General features: G+C 36.8%; 1 protein-coding gene and 1 long non-coding RNA gene across 10 annotated transcripts in view; one reads left to right on the plus strand and one right to left on the minus strand.

The window, feature by feature from the left end:
* Positions 1-16,576, minus strand: part of ryr2a (ryanodine receptor 2a (cardiac)) — a 310,189-nt gene that overhangs the window by 50,446 nt on the left and 243,167 nt on the right. For all 8 annotated transcript variants that reach the window (XM_061908696.1, XM_061908695.1, XM_061908691.1 and 5 more), the window contains 7 exons: positions 11,506-11,586; positions 11,343-11,431; positions 7,798-7,926; positions 7,471-7,575; positions 5,259-5,340; positions 1,212-1,370; positions 981-1,135 (listed from right to left, as the gene is read on the minus strand). In XM_061908696.1, coding sequence (XP_061764680.1) covers positions 981-1,135; positions 1,212-1,370; positions 5,259-5,340; positions 7,471-7,575; positions 7,798-7,926; positions 11,343-11,431; positions 11,506-11,586 — 800 coding nt within the window. The remainder of the gene's footprint in view (positions 1-980; positions 1,136-1,211; positions 1,371-5,258; positions 5,341-7,470; positions 7,576-7,797; positions 7,927-11,342; positions 11,432-11,505; positions 11,587-16,576) is intronic.
* The window catches only part of LOC133557848 (uncharacterized), an 83,192-nt gene that overhangs the window by 21,034 nt on the left and 45,582 nt on the right, over positions 1-16,576 (plus strand). The gene's annotated exons all lie outside the window — the stretch shown is intronic.

Here is a 16,576-nt window from a genome sequence, read left to right on the forward strand (position 1 = left end):
CGGCTGGTGCCACCCAACAAAATGCAGAGGCAACAATTTCCACATCAACACAGTATGAAAAAATAATCAACAACAAAGTAGATAACGTCCGCAGTAACCTACCACATGGCGAAGGACATACACTATTGGATTTCCAATTATGCAGCTAATTTTCATTTGACTGTTATTGAAATATCTTGTGAGACATCATGCACAAAAGTGCACTTTGTTTTTAACTATTGTAGTGGCGTGTTGTACAAAAAGTGCACTTTAATTTTGTGTTGTTTTGATATGTCATCTTAGTGACATCATGCACACAAGTGCAATAATAGCTTGTTTTTAAAATGTCTCTGACAATCTTGCACTTTCTGTTTTGGAAATTACATGAATGTTTGTGCCACTGCTTAATAACTGTTTAATAAATACAGTTTTGGTAAATTGACTTAGTTGTGATTTCCATCTCTGCATAAGTTTAAAATTAGCATATATTAAGGCAGTATAAAAAAGAATGTTTTAATGTAGACACATAGAATCATCATACTGGTGTGATTATATGCATCAAGTGTTAATTCAAGGCTAAGACAAAATATCAAGATATACATCGTGTATCGTGACATGGCCTAAAAATATATCGGTATTAATAAAAGGCCATATCGCCAAAGCCCTAATTACTACATTAAATTAATGTTTTTACAAATTTACAAACTTGTATTAAACTTCCTGTTAAAAATGTGACATAACCGTACATGAAAAAAATCAGATTTATGCAAATATTTGATTATAACTTTTTTCGAAACAACAATAAAGAAACAACACTTTGATACAATAAAAGTGGTCATATAGTACACGTACATTTACAATCCCCTACAAATATGTCGTTTAATTAATGGCTGTGTTTAGTTATTTTTTACATTATCAATGTACCGGTATGATTTCTTCAGTGCTGTACTCACTTACAGTATGTAGTGTATAATATATACAGTTGACATCAATGAATTTACCTTGGCTGGTTCATGAAAGCGTTCCACAAATTCCCCATAGTCGAGGAGTTCGTTTTCATCAGTTTCAGCACAGCAGAGAAGAAAGTCTGTCTCAGACTTTGTGTAGTGCTTATGGCTCTCCATAGCCTTCTGAAAGTCCCTCTTGGAGATGACGCCTAATATTCCATATGTTCATCAATTTATAATTGTTAAAATTAACATTTACTTCATTAAACCAGTGATGAGACTTGCCTTTTCCATCAGGGTCATACTCTTTGAAGGCATCTGAGGAGGTGAGGTTTTTCAATTTGAGGAACATGTCAAAGAACTTCAAAATCATCTCTACATTGTTTGACGATTCCACAAGCATGTCGACCATCTGCTTTCCAATGGTGCCGTTGACCACATTCCCTGTGAACATAAAACAGCTTTTGAAGAGTTCAATTGAAATTCATCCAACTTTAGTCTGATAAATATTGTTTTACTAAAAGGGGAACTTCATTTTTTGGGGGGGAATTTTGCCTATTTTCCACAATCATTATGAGTCGTAGCAAACGAAAACCGAGAGAGTGAGGTCAGCGTGACGTGACGCTGCAAATGTGGAACTTGGAGCCAAACTACGCTGACATAAATGGTGTGCTCACCCAAAATAAACTGGAAAAAAACTTCTACTGCCAGCTTGACCAAACCGACAAATGTCCATCGAGTAAGTGATCATGATACACGCAACACGTCATTGTCGTTGTTACAACTACATAATTTAAGATACCATTTGCAGGTTTAATGTTGTTGAAGTATGAGCAATGTCTTAATGTTAACTGTATCAAAATCAAAGAAAACGGCAGTATTTTATATTGTCATAGAATGAGCACAAATGAATACTAATTTGTCACACCATTTAAGAAATAAGGACTCTTGCAATGTACAATAGAGCACTTGACAGTCAATATTCCCCAACACGTTAAGGAAAATGTGACTTTAATGTATGTCACACACATCCAAAATACAGAACAATAAGTTGTGACGAAAAAAAATAAAAATTAAATTATTATTTTGTGATTTTGGGGGTGTCGTGTGTAATTTTTTTCTGCACTGTATTTATTGAACATAATATGAGAGCTACATGATATTAAAAAGTGTGATCAAAAGTTCTTCCCTGTCCTTCGCTTTCATAATTGATCAACTTCATGCTTGTGCATCACTACTTAAAAGGGAACTGCACATATATATACATACATATATACATATATATATATATATATATACATATATAAATATATATATACACACACATATATATATATATATATATATATATATATATATACAAACCCTGTTTCCATATTAGTTGGGAAATTGTGTTAGATGTAAATATAAACGGAATACAATGATTTGCAACAAATCCTTTTCAACCCATATTTAGTTGAATGCACTACAAAGACAACATATTTGATGTTCAAATTCATAAACGTAATTTTTTTTTGCAAATAATAATTAACGTAGAATTTCATGGCTGCAACAAGTGCCAAAGTAGTTAGGAAAGGGCATGTTCACCGCTGTGTTACATCACCTTTTCTTTTAACAACACTCAATAAACGTTTGGGAACTGGGAAAACTAATTGTTGAAGCTTTGAAAGAGGAATTACTTCCCATTCTTGTTTTATGTACAGCTTTAGTCGTTGAACAGTCTGGGGTCTCCGCTGTCGTATTTTACGCTTCACAATGCGCCACACATTTTCGATGGGAGACAGGTCAGGGGGCCAGGAGAGTACCCGCACTCTTTCACTATGAAACCACGCTGTTGTAACACGTGGCTTGGCAATGTCTTGTTGAAATAGGCAGGGGCGTCCATGATAACATTGCTTGGATGACAAACATATTTTGCTCCAAAACCTGTATGGACCATTTAACATTAATGGTGCCTTCACAGATGTGTAAGTTACCCATGCCTTGGGAACTAATACACCCCCATACCATCACAGATGCTGCCTTTTGGACTTCACGCCTATAACAATCTGGATGGTTATTTTCCTCTTTGTTCCGGAGGACACCACGTCCACAGTTTCCAAACATAATTTGAAATGTGGACTCGTCAGACCATAGAACACCTTTCCACTTTGCATCAGTCCATCTTAGATGAGCTCGGGCCCAGCAAAGCCAGCAGCATTCCTTGGTGTTGTTGAAAAATGGGTTTTGCTTTGCATAGTAGAGTTTTAACTTGCACTTACAGATGTAGCTACCAACCGTAGTTACTGACAGTTGTTTTATGAAGTGTTCCTGAGCCCATGTGGTGATATCCTTTACACACTGATGTCAGTTTTTGATGCAGTACCGCCTGCGGGATCAACGGTCCGTAATATCATCGCTTACGTGCAATGATTTTTCCAGATTCTCTGAATCATTTGATGATATTACGGACCGTAGATGGTAAAATCCCTAAATTCCTTGCAATAGCTCGTTGAGAAATGTTGTTCTAAAACTGTTCGACAATTTGCTTACAAAGTGGTGACCCTCACCCCATCCTTGATTGTGAATGACTTAGCATTTCATGGAAGCTGCTTTTATACCCAATCATGGCACCCACCTGTTCCAAATTAGCCTATTCACCTGTGGGATGTTCCAAATAAGTGTTTGATGAGAATTTCTCAACTTTCTCAGTATTTATTGCCACCTTTCCCAACTTCTTTGTCACATGTTGCCGGCATCAAATTCTAAAGTTAATTATTATTTGCACAAAAAAAATGTTTATCAGTTTGAACATCACATATGTTGTCTTTGTAGTGCATTCAACTGAATATGGGTTGAAAATGATTTATAAATCATTGTATTCCGTTTATATTTACATCTTACACAATTTCCCAACTCATATGGAAACGGGGTTTGTATATATGTATATATATATATATATATATATATATATATATATATATATATATCTCCATCCATCTTCTTCTGCTTATCCGAGGTCGGGTCACGGGGGCAGCAGCCTAAGCAGGGAAGCCCAGACTTCCATCTCCCCTGCCACTTCGTCTAGCTCTTCCCGGGGGATCCCGAGGCGTTCCCAGGCCAGCCGGGAGAAATAGTCTTCCCAACGTGTCCTGGGTCCCTCCTAGGGAGGCGTTCGGGTGGCATCCTGACCAGATGCCCGAGCCACCTCATCTGGCTCCTCTCGATGTGGAGGAGCAGCAGCTTTACTTTGAGCTCCTCCCGGATAGCAGAGCTTCTCACCCTATCTCTAAGGGAGAGACCCACAACCCGGCGGAGGAAACTCATTTCGGCTGCTTGTACCCGTTATCTTATCTTTTCGGTTATGACCCAAAGCTCATGACCATAGGTGAGGATGGGAACGTAGATCGACCGGTAAATTGATGGCTTTGCTTTCCGGCTCAGCTCCTTCTTCACCACAACGGATCGGTACAACGTCCGTATTACTGAAAACGCCGCACCGATCCGCCTGTCGATCTCACGATCCACTCTTCCCTCCTCCCCAACCTGGAGATGGCACTCCACCCTTTTCCGGGCGAGAACAATGGACTCGGACTTGGAGGTGCTGATTCTCATTCCGGTTGCTTCACACTCGGCTGCGAACCGATCCAGTGAGAGCTGAAGATCCCGGCCAGATGAAGCCATCAGGACCACATCATCTGCAATATATATATACAATATATATATATATATATATATATGTATGTCTTGATTGGATTATCCAGAGAATAGTGCTCGATACCGTGGTAGAGCGCAATATGCAGGTGTGGGAAAAATCACAAGACTACTTCATCTCTACAGAACTGTTTCATGAGGGGTTCCCTCAATCATCAGAAATCTCCTGATGATTGAGGGAACCCCTCATGAAACAGTTCTGTAGAGATGAAGTAGTCTTGTGATTTTTCCCACACCTACACACACACACACACACACACACACCAATATATATATATATATATATATATATATATATATATATATATATATATATATATATATATATATATATGTATATATATTTGCAGGGTGTATATGAACGTTGATGGAGGGTTTTGAAGTTGTTTTCGAGGGCTTTTAAGGCGAGAACGGTGACTCCCATTTGCCGCATCTTCTAAGCGTTTTTTATCATATTTAAAATGGAAAAAAATAATTAAGACATCTGTTCTTGTCACTCATAATTTTTGTTCACAATAAGCAAAATTCCCATTAAAGTGCAGTTCGCCTTTAAGCATGAAAGAGATAACGCGACCATGCATAACGATGTTAATATTTCGTATTACCCCTATTCAAGAATACACCAGATGATCAACATACCCTCCAGCATAGAAAGCAACATGACCACCATGTCTTTCTGAAGATCCATCAGTTCCTTAAGTAACTCAATCTGACTGGAGTCCTGAAAGAAAGAAATATGAACCAATTTTAATGTTTTTAAATAGTTACTATTAGGGCTGTCTTCAAATAGTCAACAATTCGATTCAGAGAAGTTTGATTCAACTATCAACCTTGCCGTCAAATCGCCAAATGATAAACTGACCTTAACTTCCTTTGTGGGAGGGAGGCGAGAACAGTAGATGTGTCTTCTTAAAATATTAAACAAAGATTATTGTGTGCAGACAACTTGTTTTTTAGGTAGAAAACGATACATCTTTTCCCCTTCTCAGAGCAGGAGCTGCTTCCTGGTGTGACATCACGTGTCAAAAAATACCTGGTCGTGTTTTGGCCTCCCCCATTATGTATTATATACAAATGCATTTGTCAGCACACAATGATTTTTTAGTGATAGTGTTGGTAGGATGTTTTTACATTCCAAAAGTGACTGAGGATGATCGGGACACACTGCTTGCAGACACAATGCATGCCGTGCCATTGAGCGTCTCTGGCTGTCAGTAATCCCAACGTTGCCAGAAATTGGACAATGTGCCTCACCTCTGAAATGTAGGTTTTGCAAAAGTAATGATCCTTCTGCTGTTTCACATACGGAAACTTTGTTACGACTTTTACTTTCTCCATTTGATGTCTTCTTGGCACTGTGCCAGAGCTGAGGTGCTCTCAAACTGTGGTTCGAGGTGGCAATTTACATATTTGTTTTGTGCACTTTAATAAACAACTGTATTCCTTAATAAGTATATTTATTTAACTTTGGAATATAGTGGTAGAGCACAACCATGTGACATTACTGACACCTGGTCATCAGTCAGTACACGCTACGACATATCATCACTGTCCGTTTATTTGTCTTAAAAAACAAGGCCATAGAGTCGACTGTTCATCGACAATGGGCAAAATCTAACGAATGACATTCGGCGATGACAATCTTTAGTCGAAGACAGCCCTACTGTATTATATATACATACATACAGTATGCATATGAATATATGCACATACTGTAAATTCTGTACTGTACATATGCATGCAAATACATACATAAAAACATATACGTCCATACATACACACACACTATACATACATTCACACACAAATTCACTGTTCAAACATACATACATACACAAGGACATTTACATATACACACTCATGCATACAAACATGCATCAGCAAACATATGTATACAGACATGTGTACACGATCACACTCATACAAAAACACACCCATATAAAACAGGGCAAACTGCGACACCTTAAACTACTTTTACAATTACAATGTAAAGGGTTTATATACTGAAGTATGCTCCTCTTCTCTGCCCCCTTTGTCTCCTTTCTTTTGTAACCCAAATATTAATTGCATTCATGTATTGTTGCATTTAAAGCAATCATGATGGTGATAATAAACGTATTTGTTTTCATTATCAATATTGTTATTTCTATTGTTATTATCATTGTTTATATTGTAGTGAAATAATATTCATTGATAATACTGTGTTATTACTATCTACTAATTTGTTTTTCTTTTTAATTACTGATATCATATTTGTATATATTGTATTTGCTGATGTAGTTAGGTTGTTGTTTTTGTTTTTCTCTCTCTGTCTTGTCCTCACAATTTACCTCTTTTTGTCTTTCTATCCCTTTCTGCTCAGGTCCGGCTGTCACTAAAACTAAATATATCCAAATATTTAATAAAGGGAAATACAAATAGGGCAACAATAGAAGTATCCCACAAATTTCTTTCGTAAAGTAAACCTGTACAGCACATACATCCATCTACGTTAACAATATAATTTGCCTGAGCGGCTGGACAGGACAGATATATATAAAATAAATACAATTAAATTAACTACAAATCATACATAAATTGTATATGATTCAATTCCAGATAAATAAATAATATACTATGTAGTGGAAAAGAGCAAGCAAAGAAACATATTTGGTAGCTTAAACCTGTACCTGGCTATCAATCAATAAACAAAGATAATAAAAATTAAAAATATAAGTAATTAATATACAATAATATAAAACATTTAAAAATAAAAATATGGTGAGCAAAAATCACATTGTCAAAATACAATCATTATGTTGCATATTATTAAATCATTGTTTTATTTAAATATTTTTTTTATTAAACTTACCTGAGACAATTTCATCTGCATATGTGCAAAGACATGAAGAAACCCAACCACTGCATCCCACAGGCGACTGTGTGCCAAACTCTGCTGATTACCGGTACATGGACCCTGAAACATTATCAATAAGAATGGAAAAATTTAACTAAGTAAAAGATCAGACTTATTTTACATTTTATTACAAGTTGGACTGAAATGACAAATGACAATTGTGCTTCAATTTAGATATAAAAGAATATGTGGGTAAATAAAAAGCTGCCAATGTAATGGAGATTACTGAATGTATAAATTGATATTTCAAAATGTTTCATACATGTCATTTTAATGCTTTACCTGGATATACTCAGTTAGTGTGTTGAAAACCTGCTTGGCCACATTAATTGCTTTTGAGAAGTTCCTCTGCCCTTGTTCATCAATGACATCTTTCCCAGAGTAGTACCAGTAGAAGTCACTAATAGACTCCTAAAAACAGGAGGAGGAATGTAAGCGGCAGAAGAAATAAAGACAAAACAAAAATATACAACAAATATAATGATTTGGTGTCATTACAAAAAAAGCAGAAGGCTTCAACAGTCACAATGGCAATGAAGGTGTAACATGGACATGAGTTACTATCAGGAATCACCTCCATGATATGAACTTCAGTTGTGCTGTTATCTGACCTATGTGCTAGTCCTAGTTTTTCATAATCAGCTGGTGGACCAAACCCTGGTTCATCTTCTTTCCTTGCAACTCTTGTTGCTTTCTGTCTTTAGTTGAATTTAAGATCATAATATATTAAACTATTAACGCCTCAATTACAATATACTATGAGGTCAAATACAGGACCACATATTATGGGCCAGTGAGTTTGTAACCACTGCTCTGGAACCTTCAGCAACTATTCATAAAACATTTAGGTACAGTAGGTGTACTTTATTTTTTAACCTTAGTCCAGTGTGAATTAGAGCTAATTGTAAACCAAAGTTTAATTACAGAAGCATACTGAATATACTGTATGTACAGTAGGGTTTTAATTCTGCTGTCACGTTCCACCCGCCTTTATGTATTTTATTTTGCTGTGCTTCCCTGTACTGTTTCGTTGTATTGTTGCAGACTCTTCTGTACCCTGTTTTGGGTGGAGCACTCTTATTAAGGATATAACAATATTGTAAATACCGCAGTATTGCGGCATCAAAATCATCACAAAAAAGCCGTGACGTGTGTGACGCTATATAATGAAAACTTGGTCAGTGTAGTTTTTTTCTACTACTTTTGAATTGGCCGGTCTGAAAAGTAAACTAAATCTCCCCAAATCCTGTGCGTGGGAGGTTGTAAAGGGGAGAGAAAGGATTGTTTTTTTCAGACATTTTCGGAAATTTCCATTCAAATGTATTTATAAAATTTATGAACAAACAAACAAACCCTATTGAAAACACAACCTCTTTGGTCTGCGTATACTGCAAGGCAAAGTTGGCGCTTTCGTCTGGAGCGTTTCCAAGACAACACATAAAGCCGATAAAAACTTGTGATGTTTTGACCAACATTTTTTTTCAGTAACATTGAACCAACTTGTGGTATAAATGGATTTGTTATCCATGTTTTAAGTAGGAAATGCGCCGGCAGCAGCGCGGACAAATACAACAGTTTGGTGACACTGCACTGTGAGGAACACAAGTAATATGAGAAGCTACTTAATAAACCGTCACCCGGAAAATATATTGGAGGCCAAGCATCAATTTGTGAGGTTTTTACATTAACAAGCGGTAAATTGTCGGTTAACTTTTCTGAGAATAAGCATTTTCCAAACTAATATAAAAAGATGTCCACTACAGAGGAAAATGTTTTTCTGAAGTTAAAAGTTGAAAAATGCTAACGTGAACGTTTAGCCATGCCTGCCCTGGGCTGTAGGGTATTTATTTGATCGGAGCAGGAAAAAGTAGGACGATATTTAATCAAAATAAAGGCACGTTGACTGAGACGATAACACAATTAACTGACAATTCAGTTAAGTTTAAAAGTGCCAAAAAGGTTGACAGAAACGTGATCCAAACATATTTAGTTGTGTCTTGTCGATGGGTGGGACAAGTTCGGAGTTGTCAAGCGATGACAACCAGGTGCGTCATAGGAGACACAGGAGGTTGTTGTGATTTTAAGGATGCAGATGAACGAGGTAGAAGCGTAAAGTAAAAGGGGTATTTATCAATAAATGAACAAAAAGCGAGAGCAACAGGGAAGTGCTCTGACCGCACTTACAGAAAATTTGGAAGAGAGGGGATCCACACATACGTGTGTAAATGTATTAAGCATCGAAAAAATTGTCTCTCGTATTCAACAAATAAGGAATCGAAAACATCCACAAACAAACAATGTCCCGACCAAGAATGGTGGATCACACTCAACTTAAATATAACTGATAGCAAATCGAAAACAGGTGAGGGGAAATGATCTGTGACAAAAGTGAGACAGCCACGGGAAAATACTAACAAAGCTGGAAGCGCCACCAAAATAAAAGCACAGGACAGGAACTAACAAAAAACACTGGAGAACACCCCCCCACCTCCCCCAACAAAACCGATAGAAAACGGAGGGGGGGGGGGGGGGGTTCAGAGTCACGGGAGGGTGGAGGGAGGACAAGGCAGTGGGTTGCCTGGCCATATGTCCTCGCAAACAGTGGGAAAGAGTCAGATAGCGGCGACAAGTAGACCGCAGCAGGCGAGGCGGGCGACCAGGGAACGGCCATATTCTTGGCCAAGGAATTCATATTTATTATGTGCATGAACAGAGAACAGTTACTGTTGTATGTTAGTTTCCAAACAAGAAAAATATTTCAGCACATTAACATCAAATCTACAACATTCCTTTACAATCTTATTAATAAATAAATATGGCCAACTCTTTCATTTTTAGGACACGATAAAGGCTTAAATAATTTCAAACACAAATCATTAAAATAACCAAAAATATAAGTGTTTGTCCTACACATAGTAATCAGTTGTGGACAGACAAAGCTCCATCAATGCAGATTTCACAAGCTCACACTGCGGGAATCCCTTTTTTGCACGGTCCCCACTGAACATTTTTTAATCCTCCACCTCAAATATTTTTTTGCAGCTGGGTCTAATTGTTTTATACTTGTATGTACACATGTTTGTAGTAATAAATAGGATTAAAACATTTGAACATTATGTTTATGTTCAATTACAGAAACTGTGTTTATCCTAAACATTCCTGACACTTAACTTTACACATAATGGCATTTTTACGTGATTTTTTGGGGGGGAATATATACCACAGTAATAATGTACTGCGGCCGTAACACCATGATAACATCGTACCGTGAGATTTTGATACCTTTACATCGCTAACTTTTATCATTTCTTGCATGGGAGTTTTGTTTGGGAGTCAGGTGAATGGAAATCACTTTGCACGTCGAACCACAACACTGACACTGCCTGACGTGATACCAATCAATTGTTTTCCAGTTGCACTCGTAGTATCTGGCAATTTGTCCAGATCATTCAAGATGATCCTTTCATTCTTATCATAGCACTAAAAATAGTAGAGTGGTAGGATAACAACATTTTGCTGTAGAAGCATCAATAAAATTGTGTAGCATTACAGTAACACAATCTAGTTGTGTTGTCACACCAACTCCAAAAAACAGTGTAATTGTTGGATATAGTTGCTGTGTATACTCTATAGAATGATAGACAGATAACAAATATACACACCCACACTCTCTGGTTTGCAGCTCATGTGAAATCTGAATTACATAAGCATTCTGTTGTATTCAATCAGTACTGTATGATATTTATAATCTAATTATAATGCCATGCTAAAAACTTTTTTTTTTTAAAGAGGAAAAGATGGCAAGAGAATAAAGAGATGAAGATAACCTGGACTCTTAAAAGGTAGTCGACAGTGGAGATGATTATGTTGACAGTTGTATTGTTCCCTGTTTGAGTCCTTAAGTAGTCCTGGAAGTCTGTAACGGGATATATACATGTGCACTTTAATAAGATAGTTGTCAGCTGGCAAACAGCAAATTCACAGACATACCTGAGTTGTGTCCTTCACAGAGTAGCTGAAGGAAGCGGAAAAGGTCACAGGTGAACTCATCATCCTGCATGACCTTCTCACCTGGCCCATAGGGAAGAAACCCACACATAGACATAAAGTATACACACGAACACGAATACAGAAAGACACATGCAGACGAACAAGTAATCCCAAGTACACAAAGAACATGGACATATGCAAATTGACACGATAAATATTCAGAAAACAGACACACAAAGCAAAGAAAGTCAGGTAATATAGAAAAACAAAAGCGGACAGCACACAGGAGAGCAATACACAGATGAGAATATTGTGTCAACTGTCAACAAATACAACAACTACAATATCAATTGAAGGATGTATGGTATCCAATACACAATTCATGTAATTAAACTCATATTTTTGCATGAACAGTGAATAGCCGTAGCACCTTAACGTGGTTAGGTCTTTGAAAGCAGCATTTTACAGTACATTTATAAAATTAGAGAGTTTTCTTTTGGACTTTAAGTGTGATTTAAGAAAAGACAAGTCCACCACTGTAAATTCAGTATAAATTTAAAATACACCAGGTAAGTCATAGTTATTCATCATGCTGCTTCTAAGCATAAAGTGCAAAGAAAGGTATTTCAGAATAATGAGAGCTCAGATATTAATATCAAAATAAATGTACACACCAATAGAGTATGGCAACGAAAAGGATAATTGTATCTTTACTGCTGGGGTTAGAAGTTTACATACACTTAGGCCAAGTATGGATGTCATATTATTGTGGGTTTTTAATGATTTATTTGAACCATTTTCCAGCGTGGAATAATTTAGGGCTGTCAAAGTTAAAGCATTAATGCATCCGATTACTATTAATCACAACTAAATATCACATTATTAATGAAAAAATGCGCATCACACAATTTTTTGGTTTACCTTAAATGCGGATGGTTACCTGAAAGGCGGCGCGGGTTGTCAATGCATATGTCAGTGCAAAGATGAGTGAGGAGACTGATTAGTGTGCTGTCTGGTAAATTTCAATTCAAAATACACCAATACGGAACATTGGATAAAACTTGTCACTAAATTTGGAGCAAATACATATCATTCATTTAAGTTTGTTTATGACATTCTGACAGTAAGATTGCATTTGTGTCAAAATATTGGGCTCTTTTTAAGTACATTTAAATTACGCAATGATGCAGTAATTTACTGTGATTAATCACAATTAATCAAAACTCAAACGGGCATCACGGCGTGCCGACTATACGTGCGGTTTACAAGCAAAAGAGCGTGTTCGGCAGCACACAATCACGGAGTACATACAAGCAGACACAGTGTGGAGACAGAAAAGGGAGAATGGACGCATTTTGGCCTAAAAAATTATGATAAAGGTGAAGTTGTAACACTGTAAAGCCCTCAGGAAGAGGTGCTTTAAGACATGGCTCGTGAGCTAGCAGCGAACATCCGTCCGCAGTCAGCATTGTTTTAGCTACTTCTAATTCTCGCCTCCATGGCGACTAATAAAGTGAGTTTCTTGCAAGTATCATCCCTGCAGGACGAGGAATAGCTAAACCTGTTTCACTACACACCATAGGAGGATACAACAGCTCACCCGCGTCACCGCTAACAAAGGCAAGCGAGCCTGAATGTAAACAAATGCCATGGGTGGATCTACACATGACATCCACTGTAATGATACCAAGTCACAAAATCTTTTTTTCCTTTTCTTAAAATTCCTATTATGCTTATAAACTCAGTAAATATGTCCCTGGACACATGAAGACTTTGAATATGACCAATGTATGATCCTGTATCATACTTGGTAGCGGATCCATCCATCCATTTTCTACCACTTGTCCTTTATGGAGTCGCAGGGGTGCTGTAGCCTATCCCAGCAGCACATGGACTGATAGTTAAATTTGTGGTTTCATCCAAAACTAATGGAAAGTATCCAAATAACAGAAGAATAGGTGATTATTACATTTTAACAGAAGTGTAGACAGAGCATGCTAAAACAAGGAGTAAGCAGGTATTAACAGTAAATGAACAAGTAGGTTAATAATACTTTTTTATAGCTTGTCCTTTATAAAAACTTTGTAATTTTGACAAGATAATAGAATGAAAAATTATAAAATTTGTTAGTACATACATCAGCAGACAAATTTGTAGCCTTTGTTTGTTTACTTACTACTAAAAGACAAGTTGTCCAGTATGTTTACTTTTTTGTTTAAGACTAAATTGTTCTTCGATTGCAATAAAAATCATACGTTTAATTTACCGTAAGAGTTTTTGTTAAAATAAAGCCAATAACGCCATTTTTTTGTGGTCCCCTTTATTTAGACAAGTATCAAAAAACATTTTGGTACCGGTACCAAAATACTAGTATCGGGACAACCCTAATATAAATGATGAATAAATAGATAAATTGGTTGTACTTGTATAGCGCTTTTCTGCCTTCAAGGTACTCAAAGCGCTTTGACACTACTTCCACATTTACCCATTCACACACATTCACACACTGATGGAGGGAGCTGCCATGCAAGGCGCTAACCAGCACCCATCAGAAACAAGGGTGAAGTGTCTTGCTCAACGACACAACTGACATGACGAGGTTGGTACTAGGTAGGGATTGAACCAAGGACCCTCGGGTTGCGCACGGCCACTCTCCCGCCACGCTGTCCAGTATATATATATATATATATATATATATATATATATATATATATATATATATATATATATATATATATATGAACGACTGAAGCTCTACATAAACTATACAAACAACATACATATACTGTACATATACATTTACTGTACAAACATTCATATACACATTCTGTTCATATACAAGTACATATACATACATACACTCATGCACATAATCACGTTTCATCAAACATATATCAACGTTGTTGCCCTAGGGTAAACTGGGTAACACATGGCATACCGACAAAGCTTAACCCATTGTTATTATAACAATCTACAAGATCAATATAGGTTGCCTCTCTCTCTTCCCCTCGGACTTTCGGTATTCCTTTTTTTTTTTTTTTAATCTTTCTAGTTATCATTATGTATACGTATTGTTGCATTTGAACAACTGTATTGTTGATACTAGAGGTAAACTATTGGTATTGTTCATGATCAATAGCGCTTTTTCCATTGGTATTTGTATTGCTCCAGTTGTGGTGTAAAAATGCTCATTGTCATTTCTATATTATTATTTATTTCACTAATTGTTTCTTTGCTATCACTTTTACGATCATATTTGTACATATCGTATGTGGTGGTGTTGTTCTATTGTTGTTGTTCTTGTTATTGTTGTGTTTGCTGTTGTTGTTTTTGTCTATCTGTCTAATCCCTTCTTATTGGGGCGGCATGGCGTAGTGGGTAGAGCGGCCGTGCCAGAAACCAGAGGGTTGCGGGTTCACTTCCCACCTATTGACATCAAAGTCGCTGCTGTTGTGTCCTTGGGCAGGACACTTCACCCTTTGCCCCCGGTGCCGCTCTCACTGGTGAATGAATGATGAATGAATGATTGGTGGTGGTCGGAGGGGCCGTAGGTGCAAACTGGCAGCCACACTTCAGTCAGTCTACCCCAGGGCAGCTGTGGCTACATATGTAGCTTACCACCACCAGGTGTGAATGAATGTTGGGTTTCCACTTCTCTGTGAGCGCTTTGAGTATATAACAATAGAAAAGCGCGATATAAATCTAATCCATTATTAATATTATTATCCCCACAATTTCCCCCTCTGTCTTCCTTTTTTTCTCTTTCTATCCCCTCCTGCTCCGGCCCGGCTGCACCAAATGATAATATAAATACATTTAATAAAGTCAAATTCAAATAAGTCAACAAGAGAAGTATCCTACACTTCTCTTTTGTAAAGTAAATCTGAACAGCCAATATGGGCATCTACATCAACTATATGATTTGCCTAAGAAGCTGGACAGGACAAAAAAAAAAAAAAAAAAAAAAAAAAAGATGAAGCTCCACATAAAACAAGAATGGGAAAGAATTCCACTTTCAAAGCTTCAACAATTGCTTTCCTCAGTTCCCAAACGTTTGAGTGTTGTTAAAAGAAAAGGTGATGTAACAGTGGTGAACATGCTCTTTCTCAACTACTTTGGCACGTGTTGCAGCGATGAAATTCTAAGTTAATTATTATTTGCAAAAAAAAACAAGTTTATGAGTTTGAACATCAAATATATTGTCTTTGTAGTGCATTCAATAGAATATGGGTTGAAAAGGATTTGCAAATGATTGCATTCCGTTCATATTTACATCTAACACAATTTCCTAACTCTTTTGGAAACGGGGTTTGTACAAACAGACATTGTGTGTAGACAGAAAAGGGAGAACGGAAACATTTTGGCTTAAAAACTGACGATAAAAGTGAAGTTATAACACTGAAATGCCCTCAGGAAGAGGTGCTTTAAGACATGGCTAGCTAGCAGCTAAAGTCCATCCGCAGTCTGCTGTGTTTTAGCTACCTCTAAATCACCAATCCTCGCCTCCATGGCGACAAATAAAGTGAGTTTCTTACAAGTATCATCCCTGCAGGACGAGGAATAGCTAAACATGCTTTACTACACATTATAGTTCACCTGCGTCAAAACTTAAACAAAGGCCATTGGTGGATCTACACCTAACATCCACTGTAATGATACCAAGTACAGGAGCGTATCTAGTCGATATTACTATGATTACATTTTTTAAGCATCACAACATTTTTTTCGTTTAAAAAAAAATTCTTTAATGTTTATAAACTCAGTAATTATGTTCCATGACACATGAGGACTTTGATTAGATAGATGGATGGATAGATAGATATATAGATGGATAGATAGATAGATAGATAGATAGATAGTACTTTATTTATTCCTTCAGGAAAATTAAATTATGACAAATGTATGATCCTGTAACGACTTGGAATCGATACCCAAATGTGTGGTATCATCCGAAACTAATGTGAACATCCAAACAACAGAGGAATAAGTTATTATTACATTTAAAGAGAAGTTTAGATAAAACATGTTAAAATACAAAGTAAGCAAATATTAACAGGAAATGAACAAGTAG

This window comes from Nerophis ophidion, linkage group LG08 (assembly GCF_033978795.1).
Source record: "Nerophis ophidion isolate RoL-2023_Sa linkage group LG08, RoL_Noph_v1.0, whole genome shotgun sequence".
In the NCBI taxonomy this organism is placed as follows: Eukaryota; Metazoa; Chordata; class Actinopteri; order Syngnathiformes; family Syngnathidae; genus Nerophis; species Nerophis ophidion.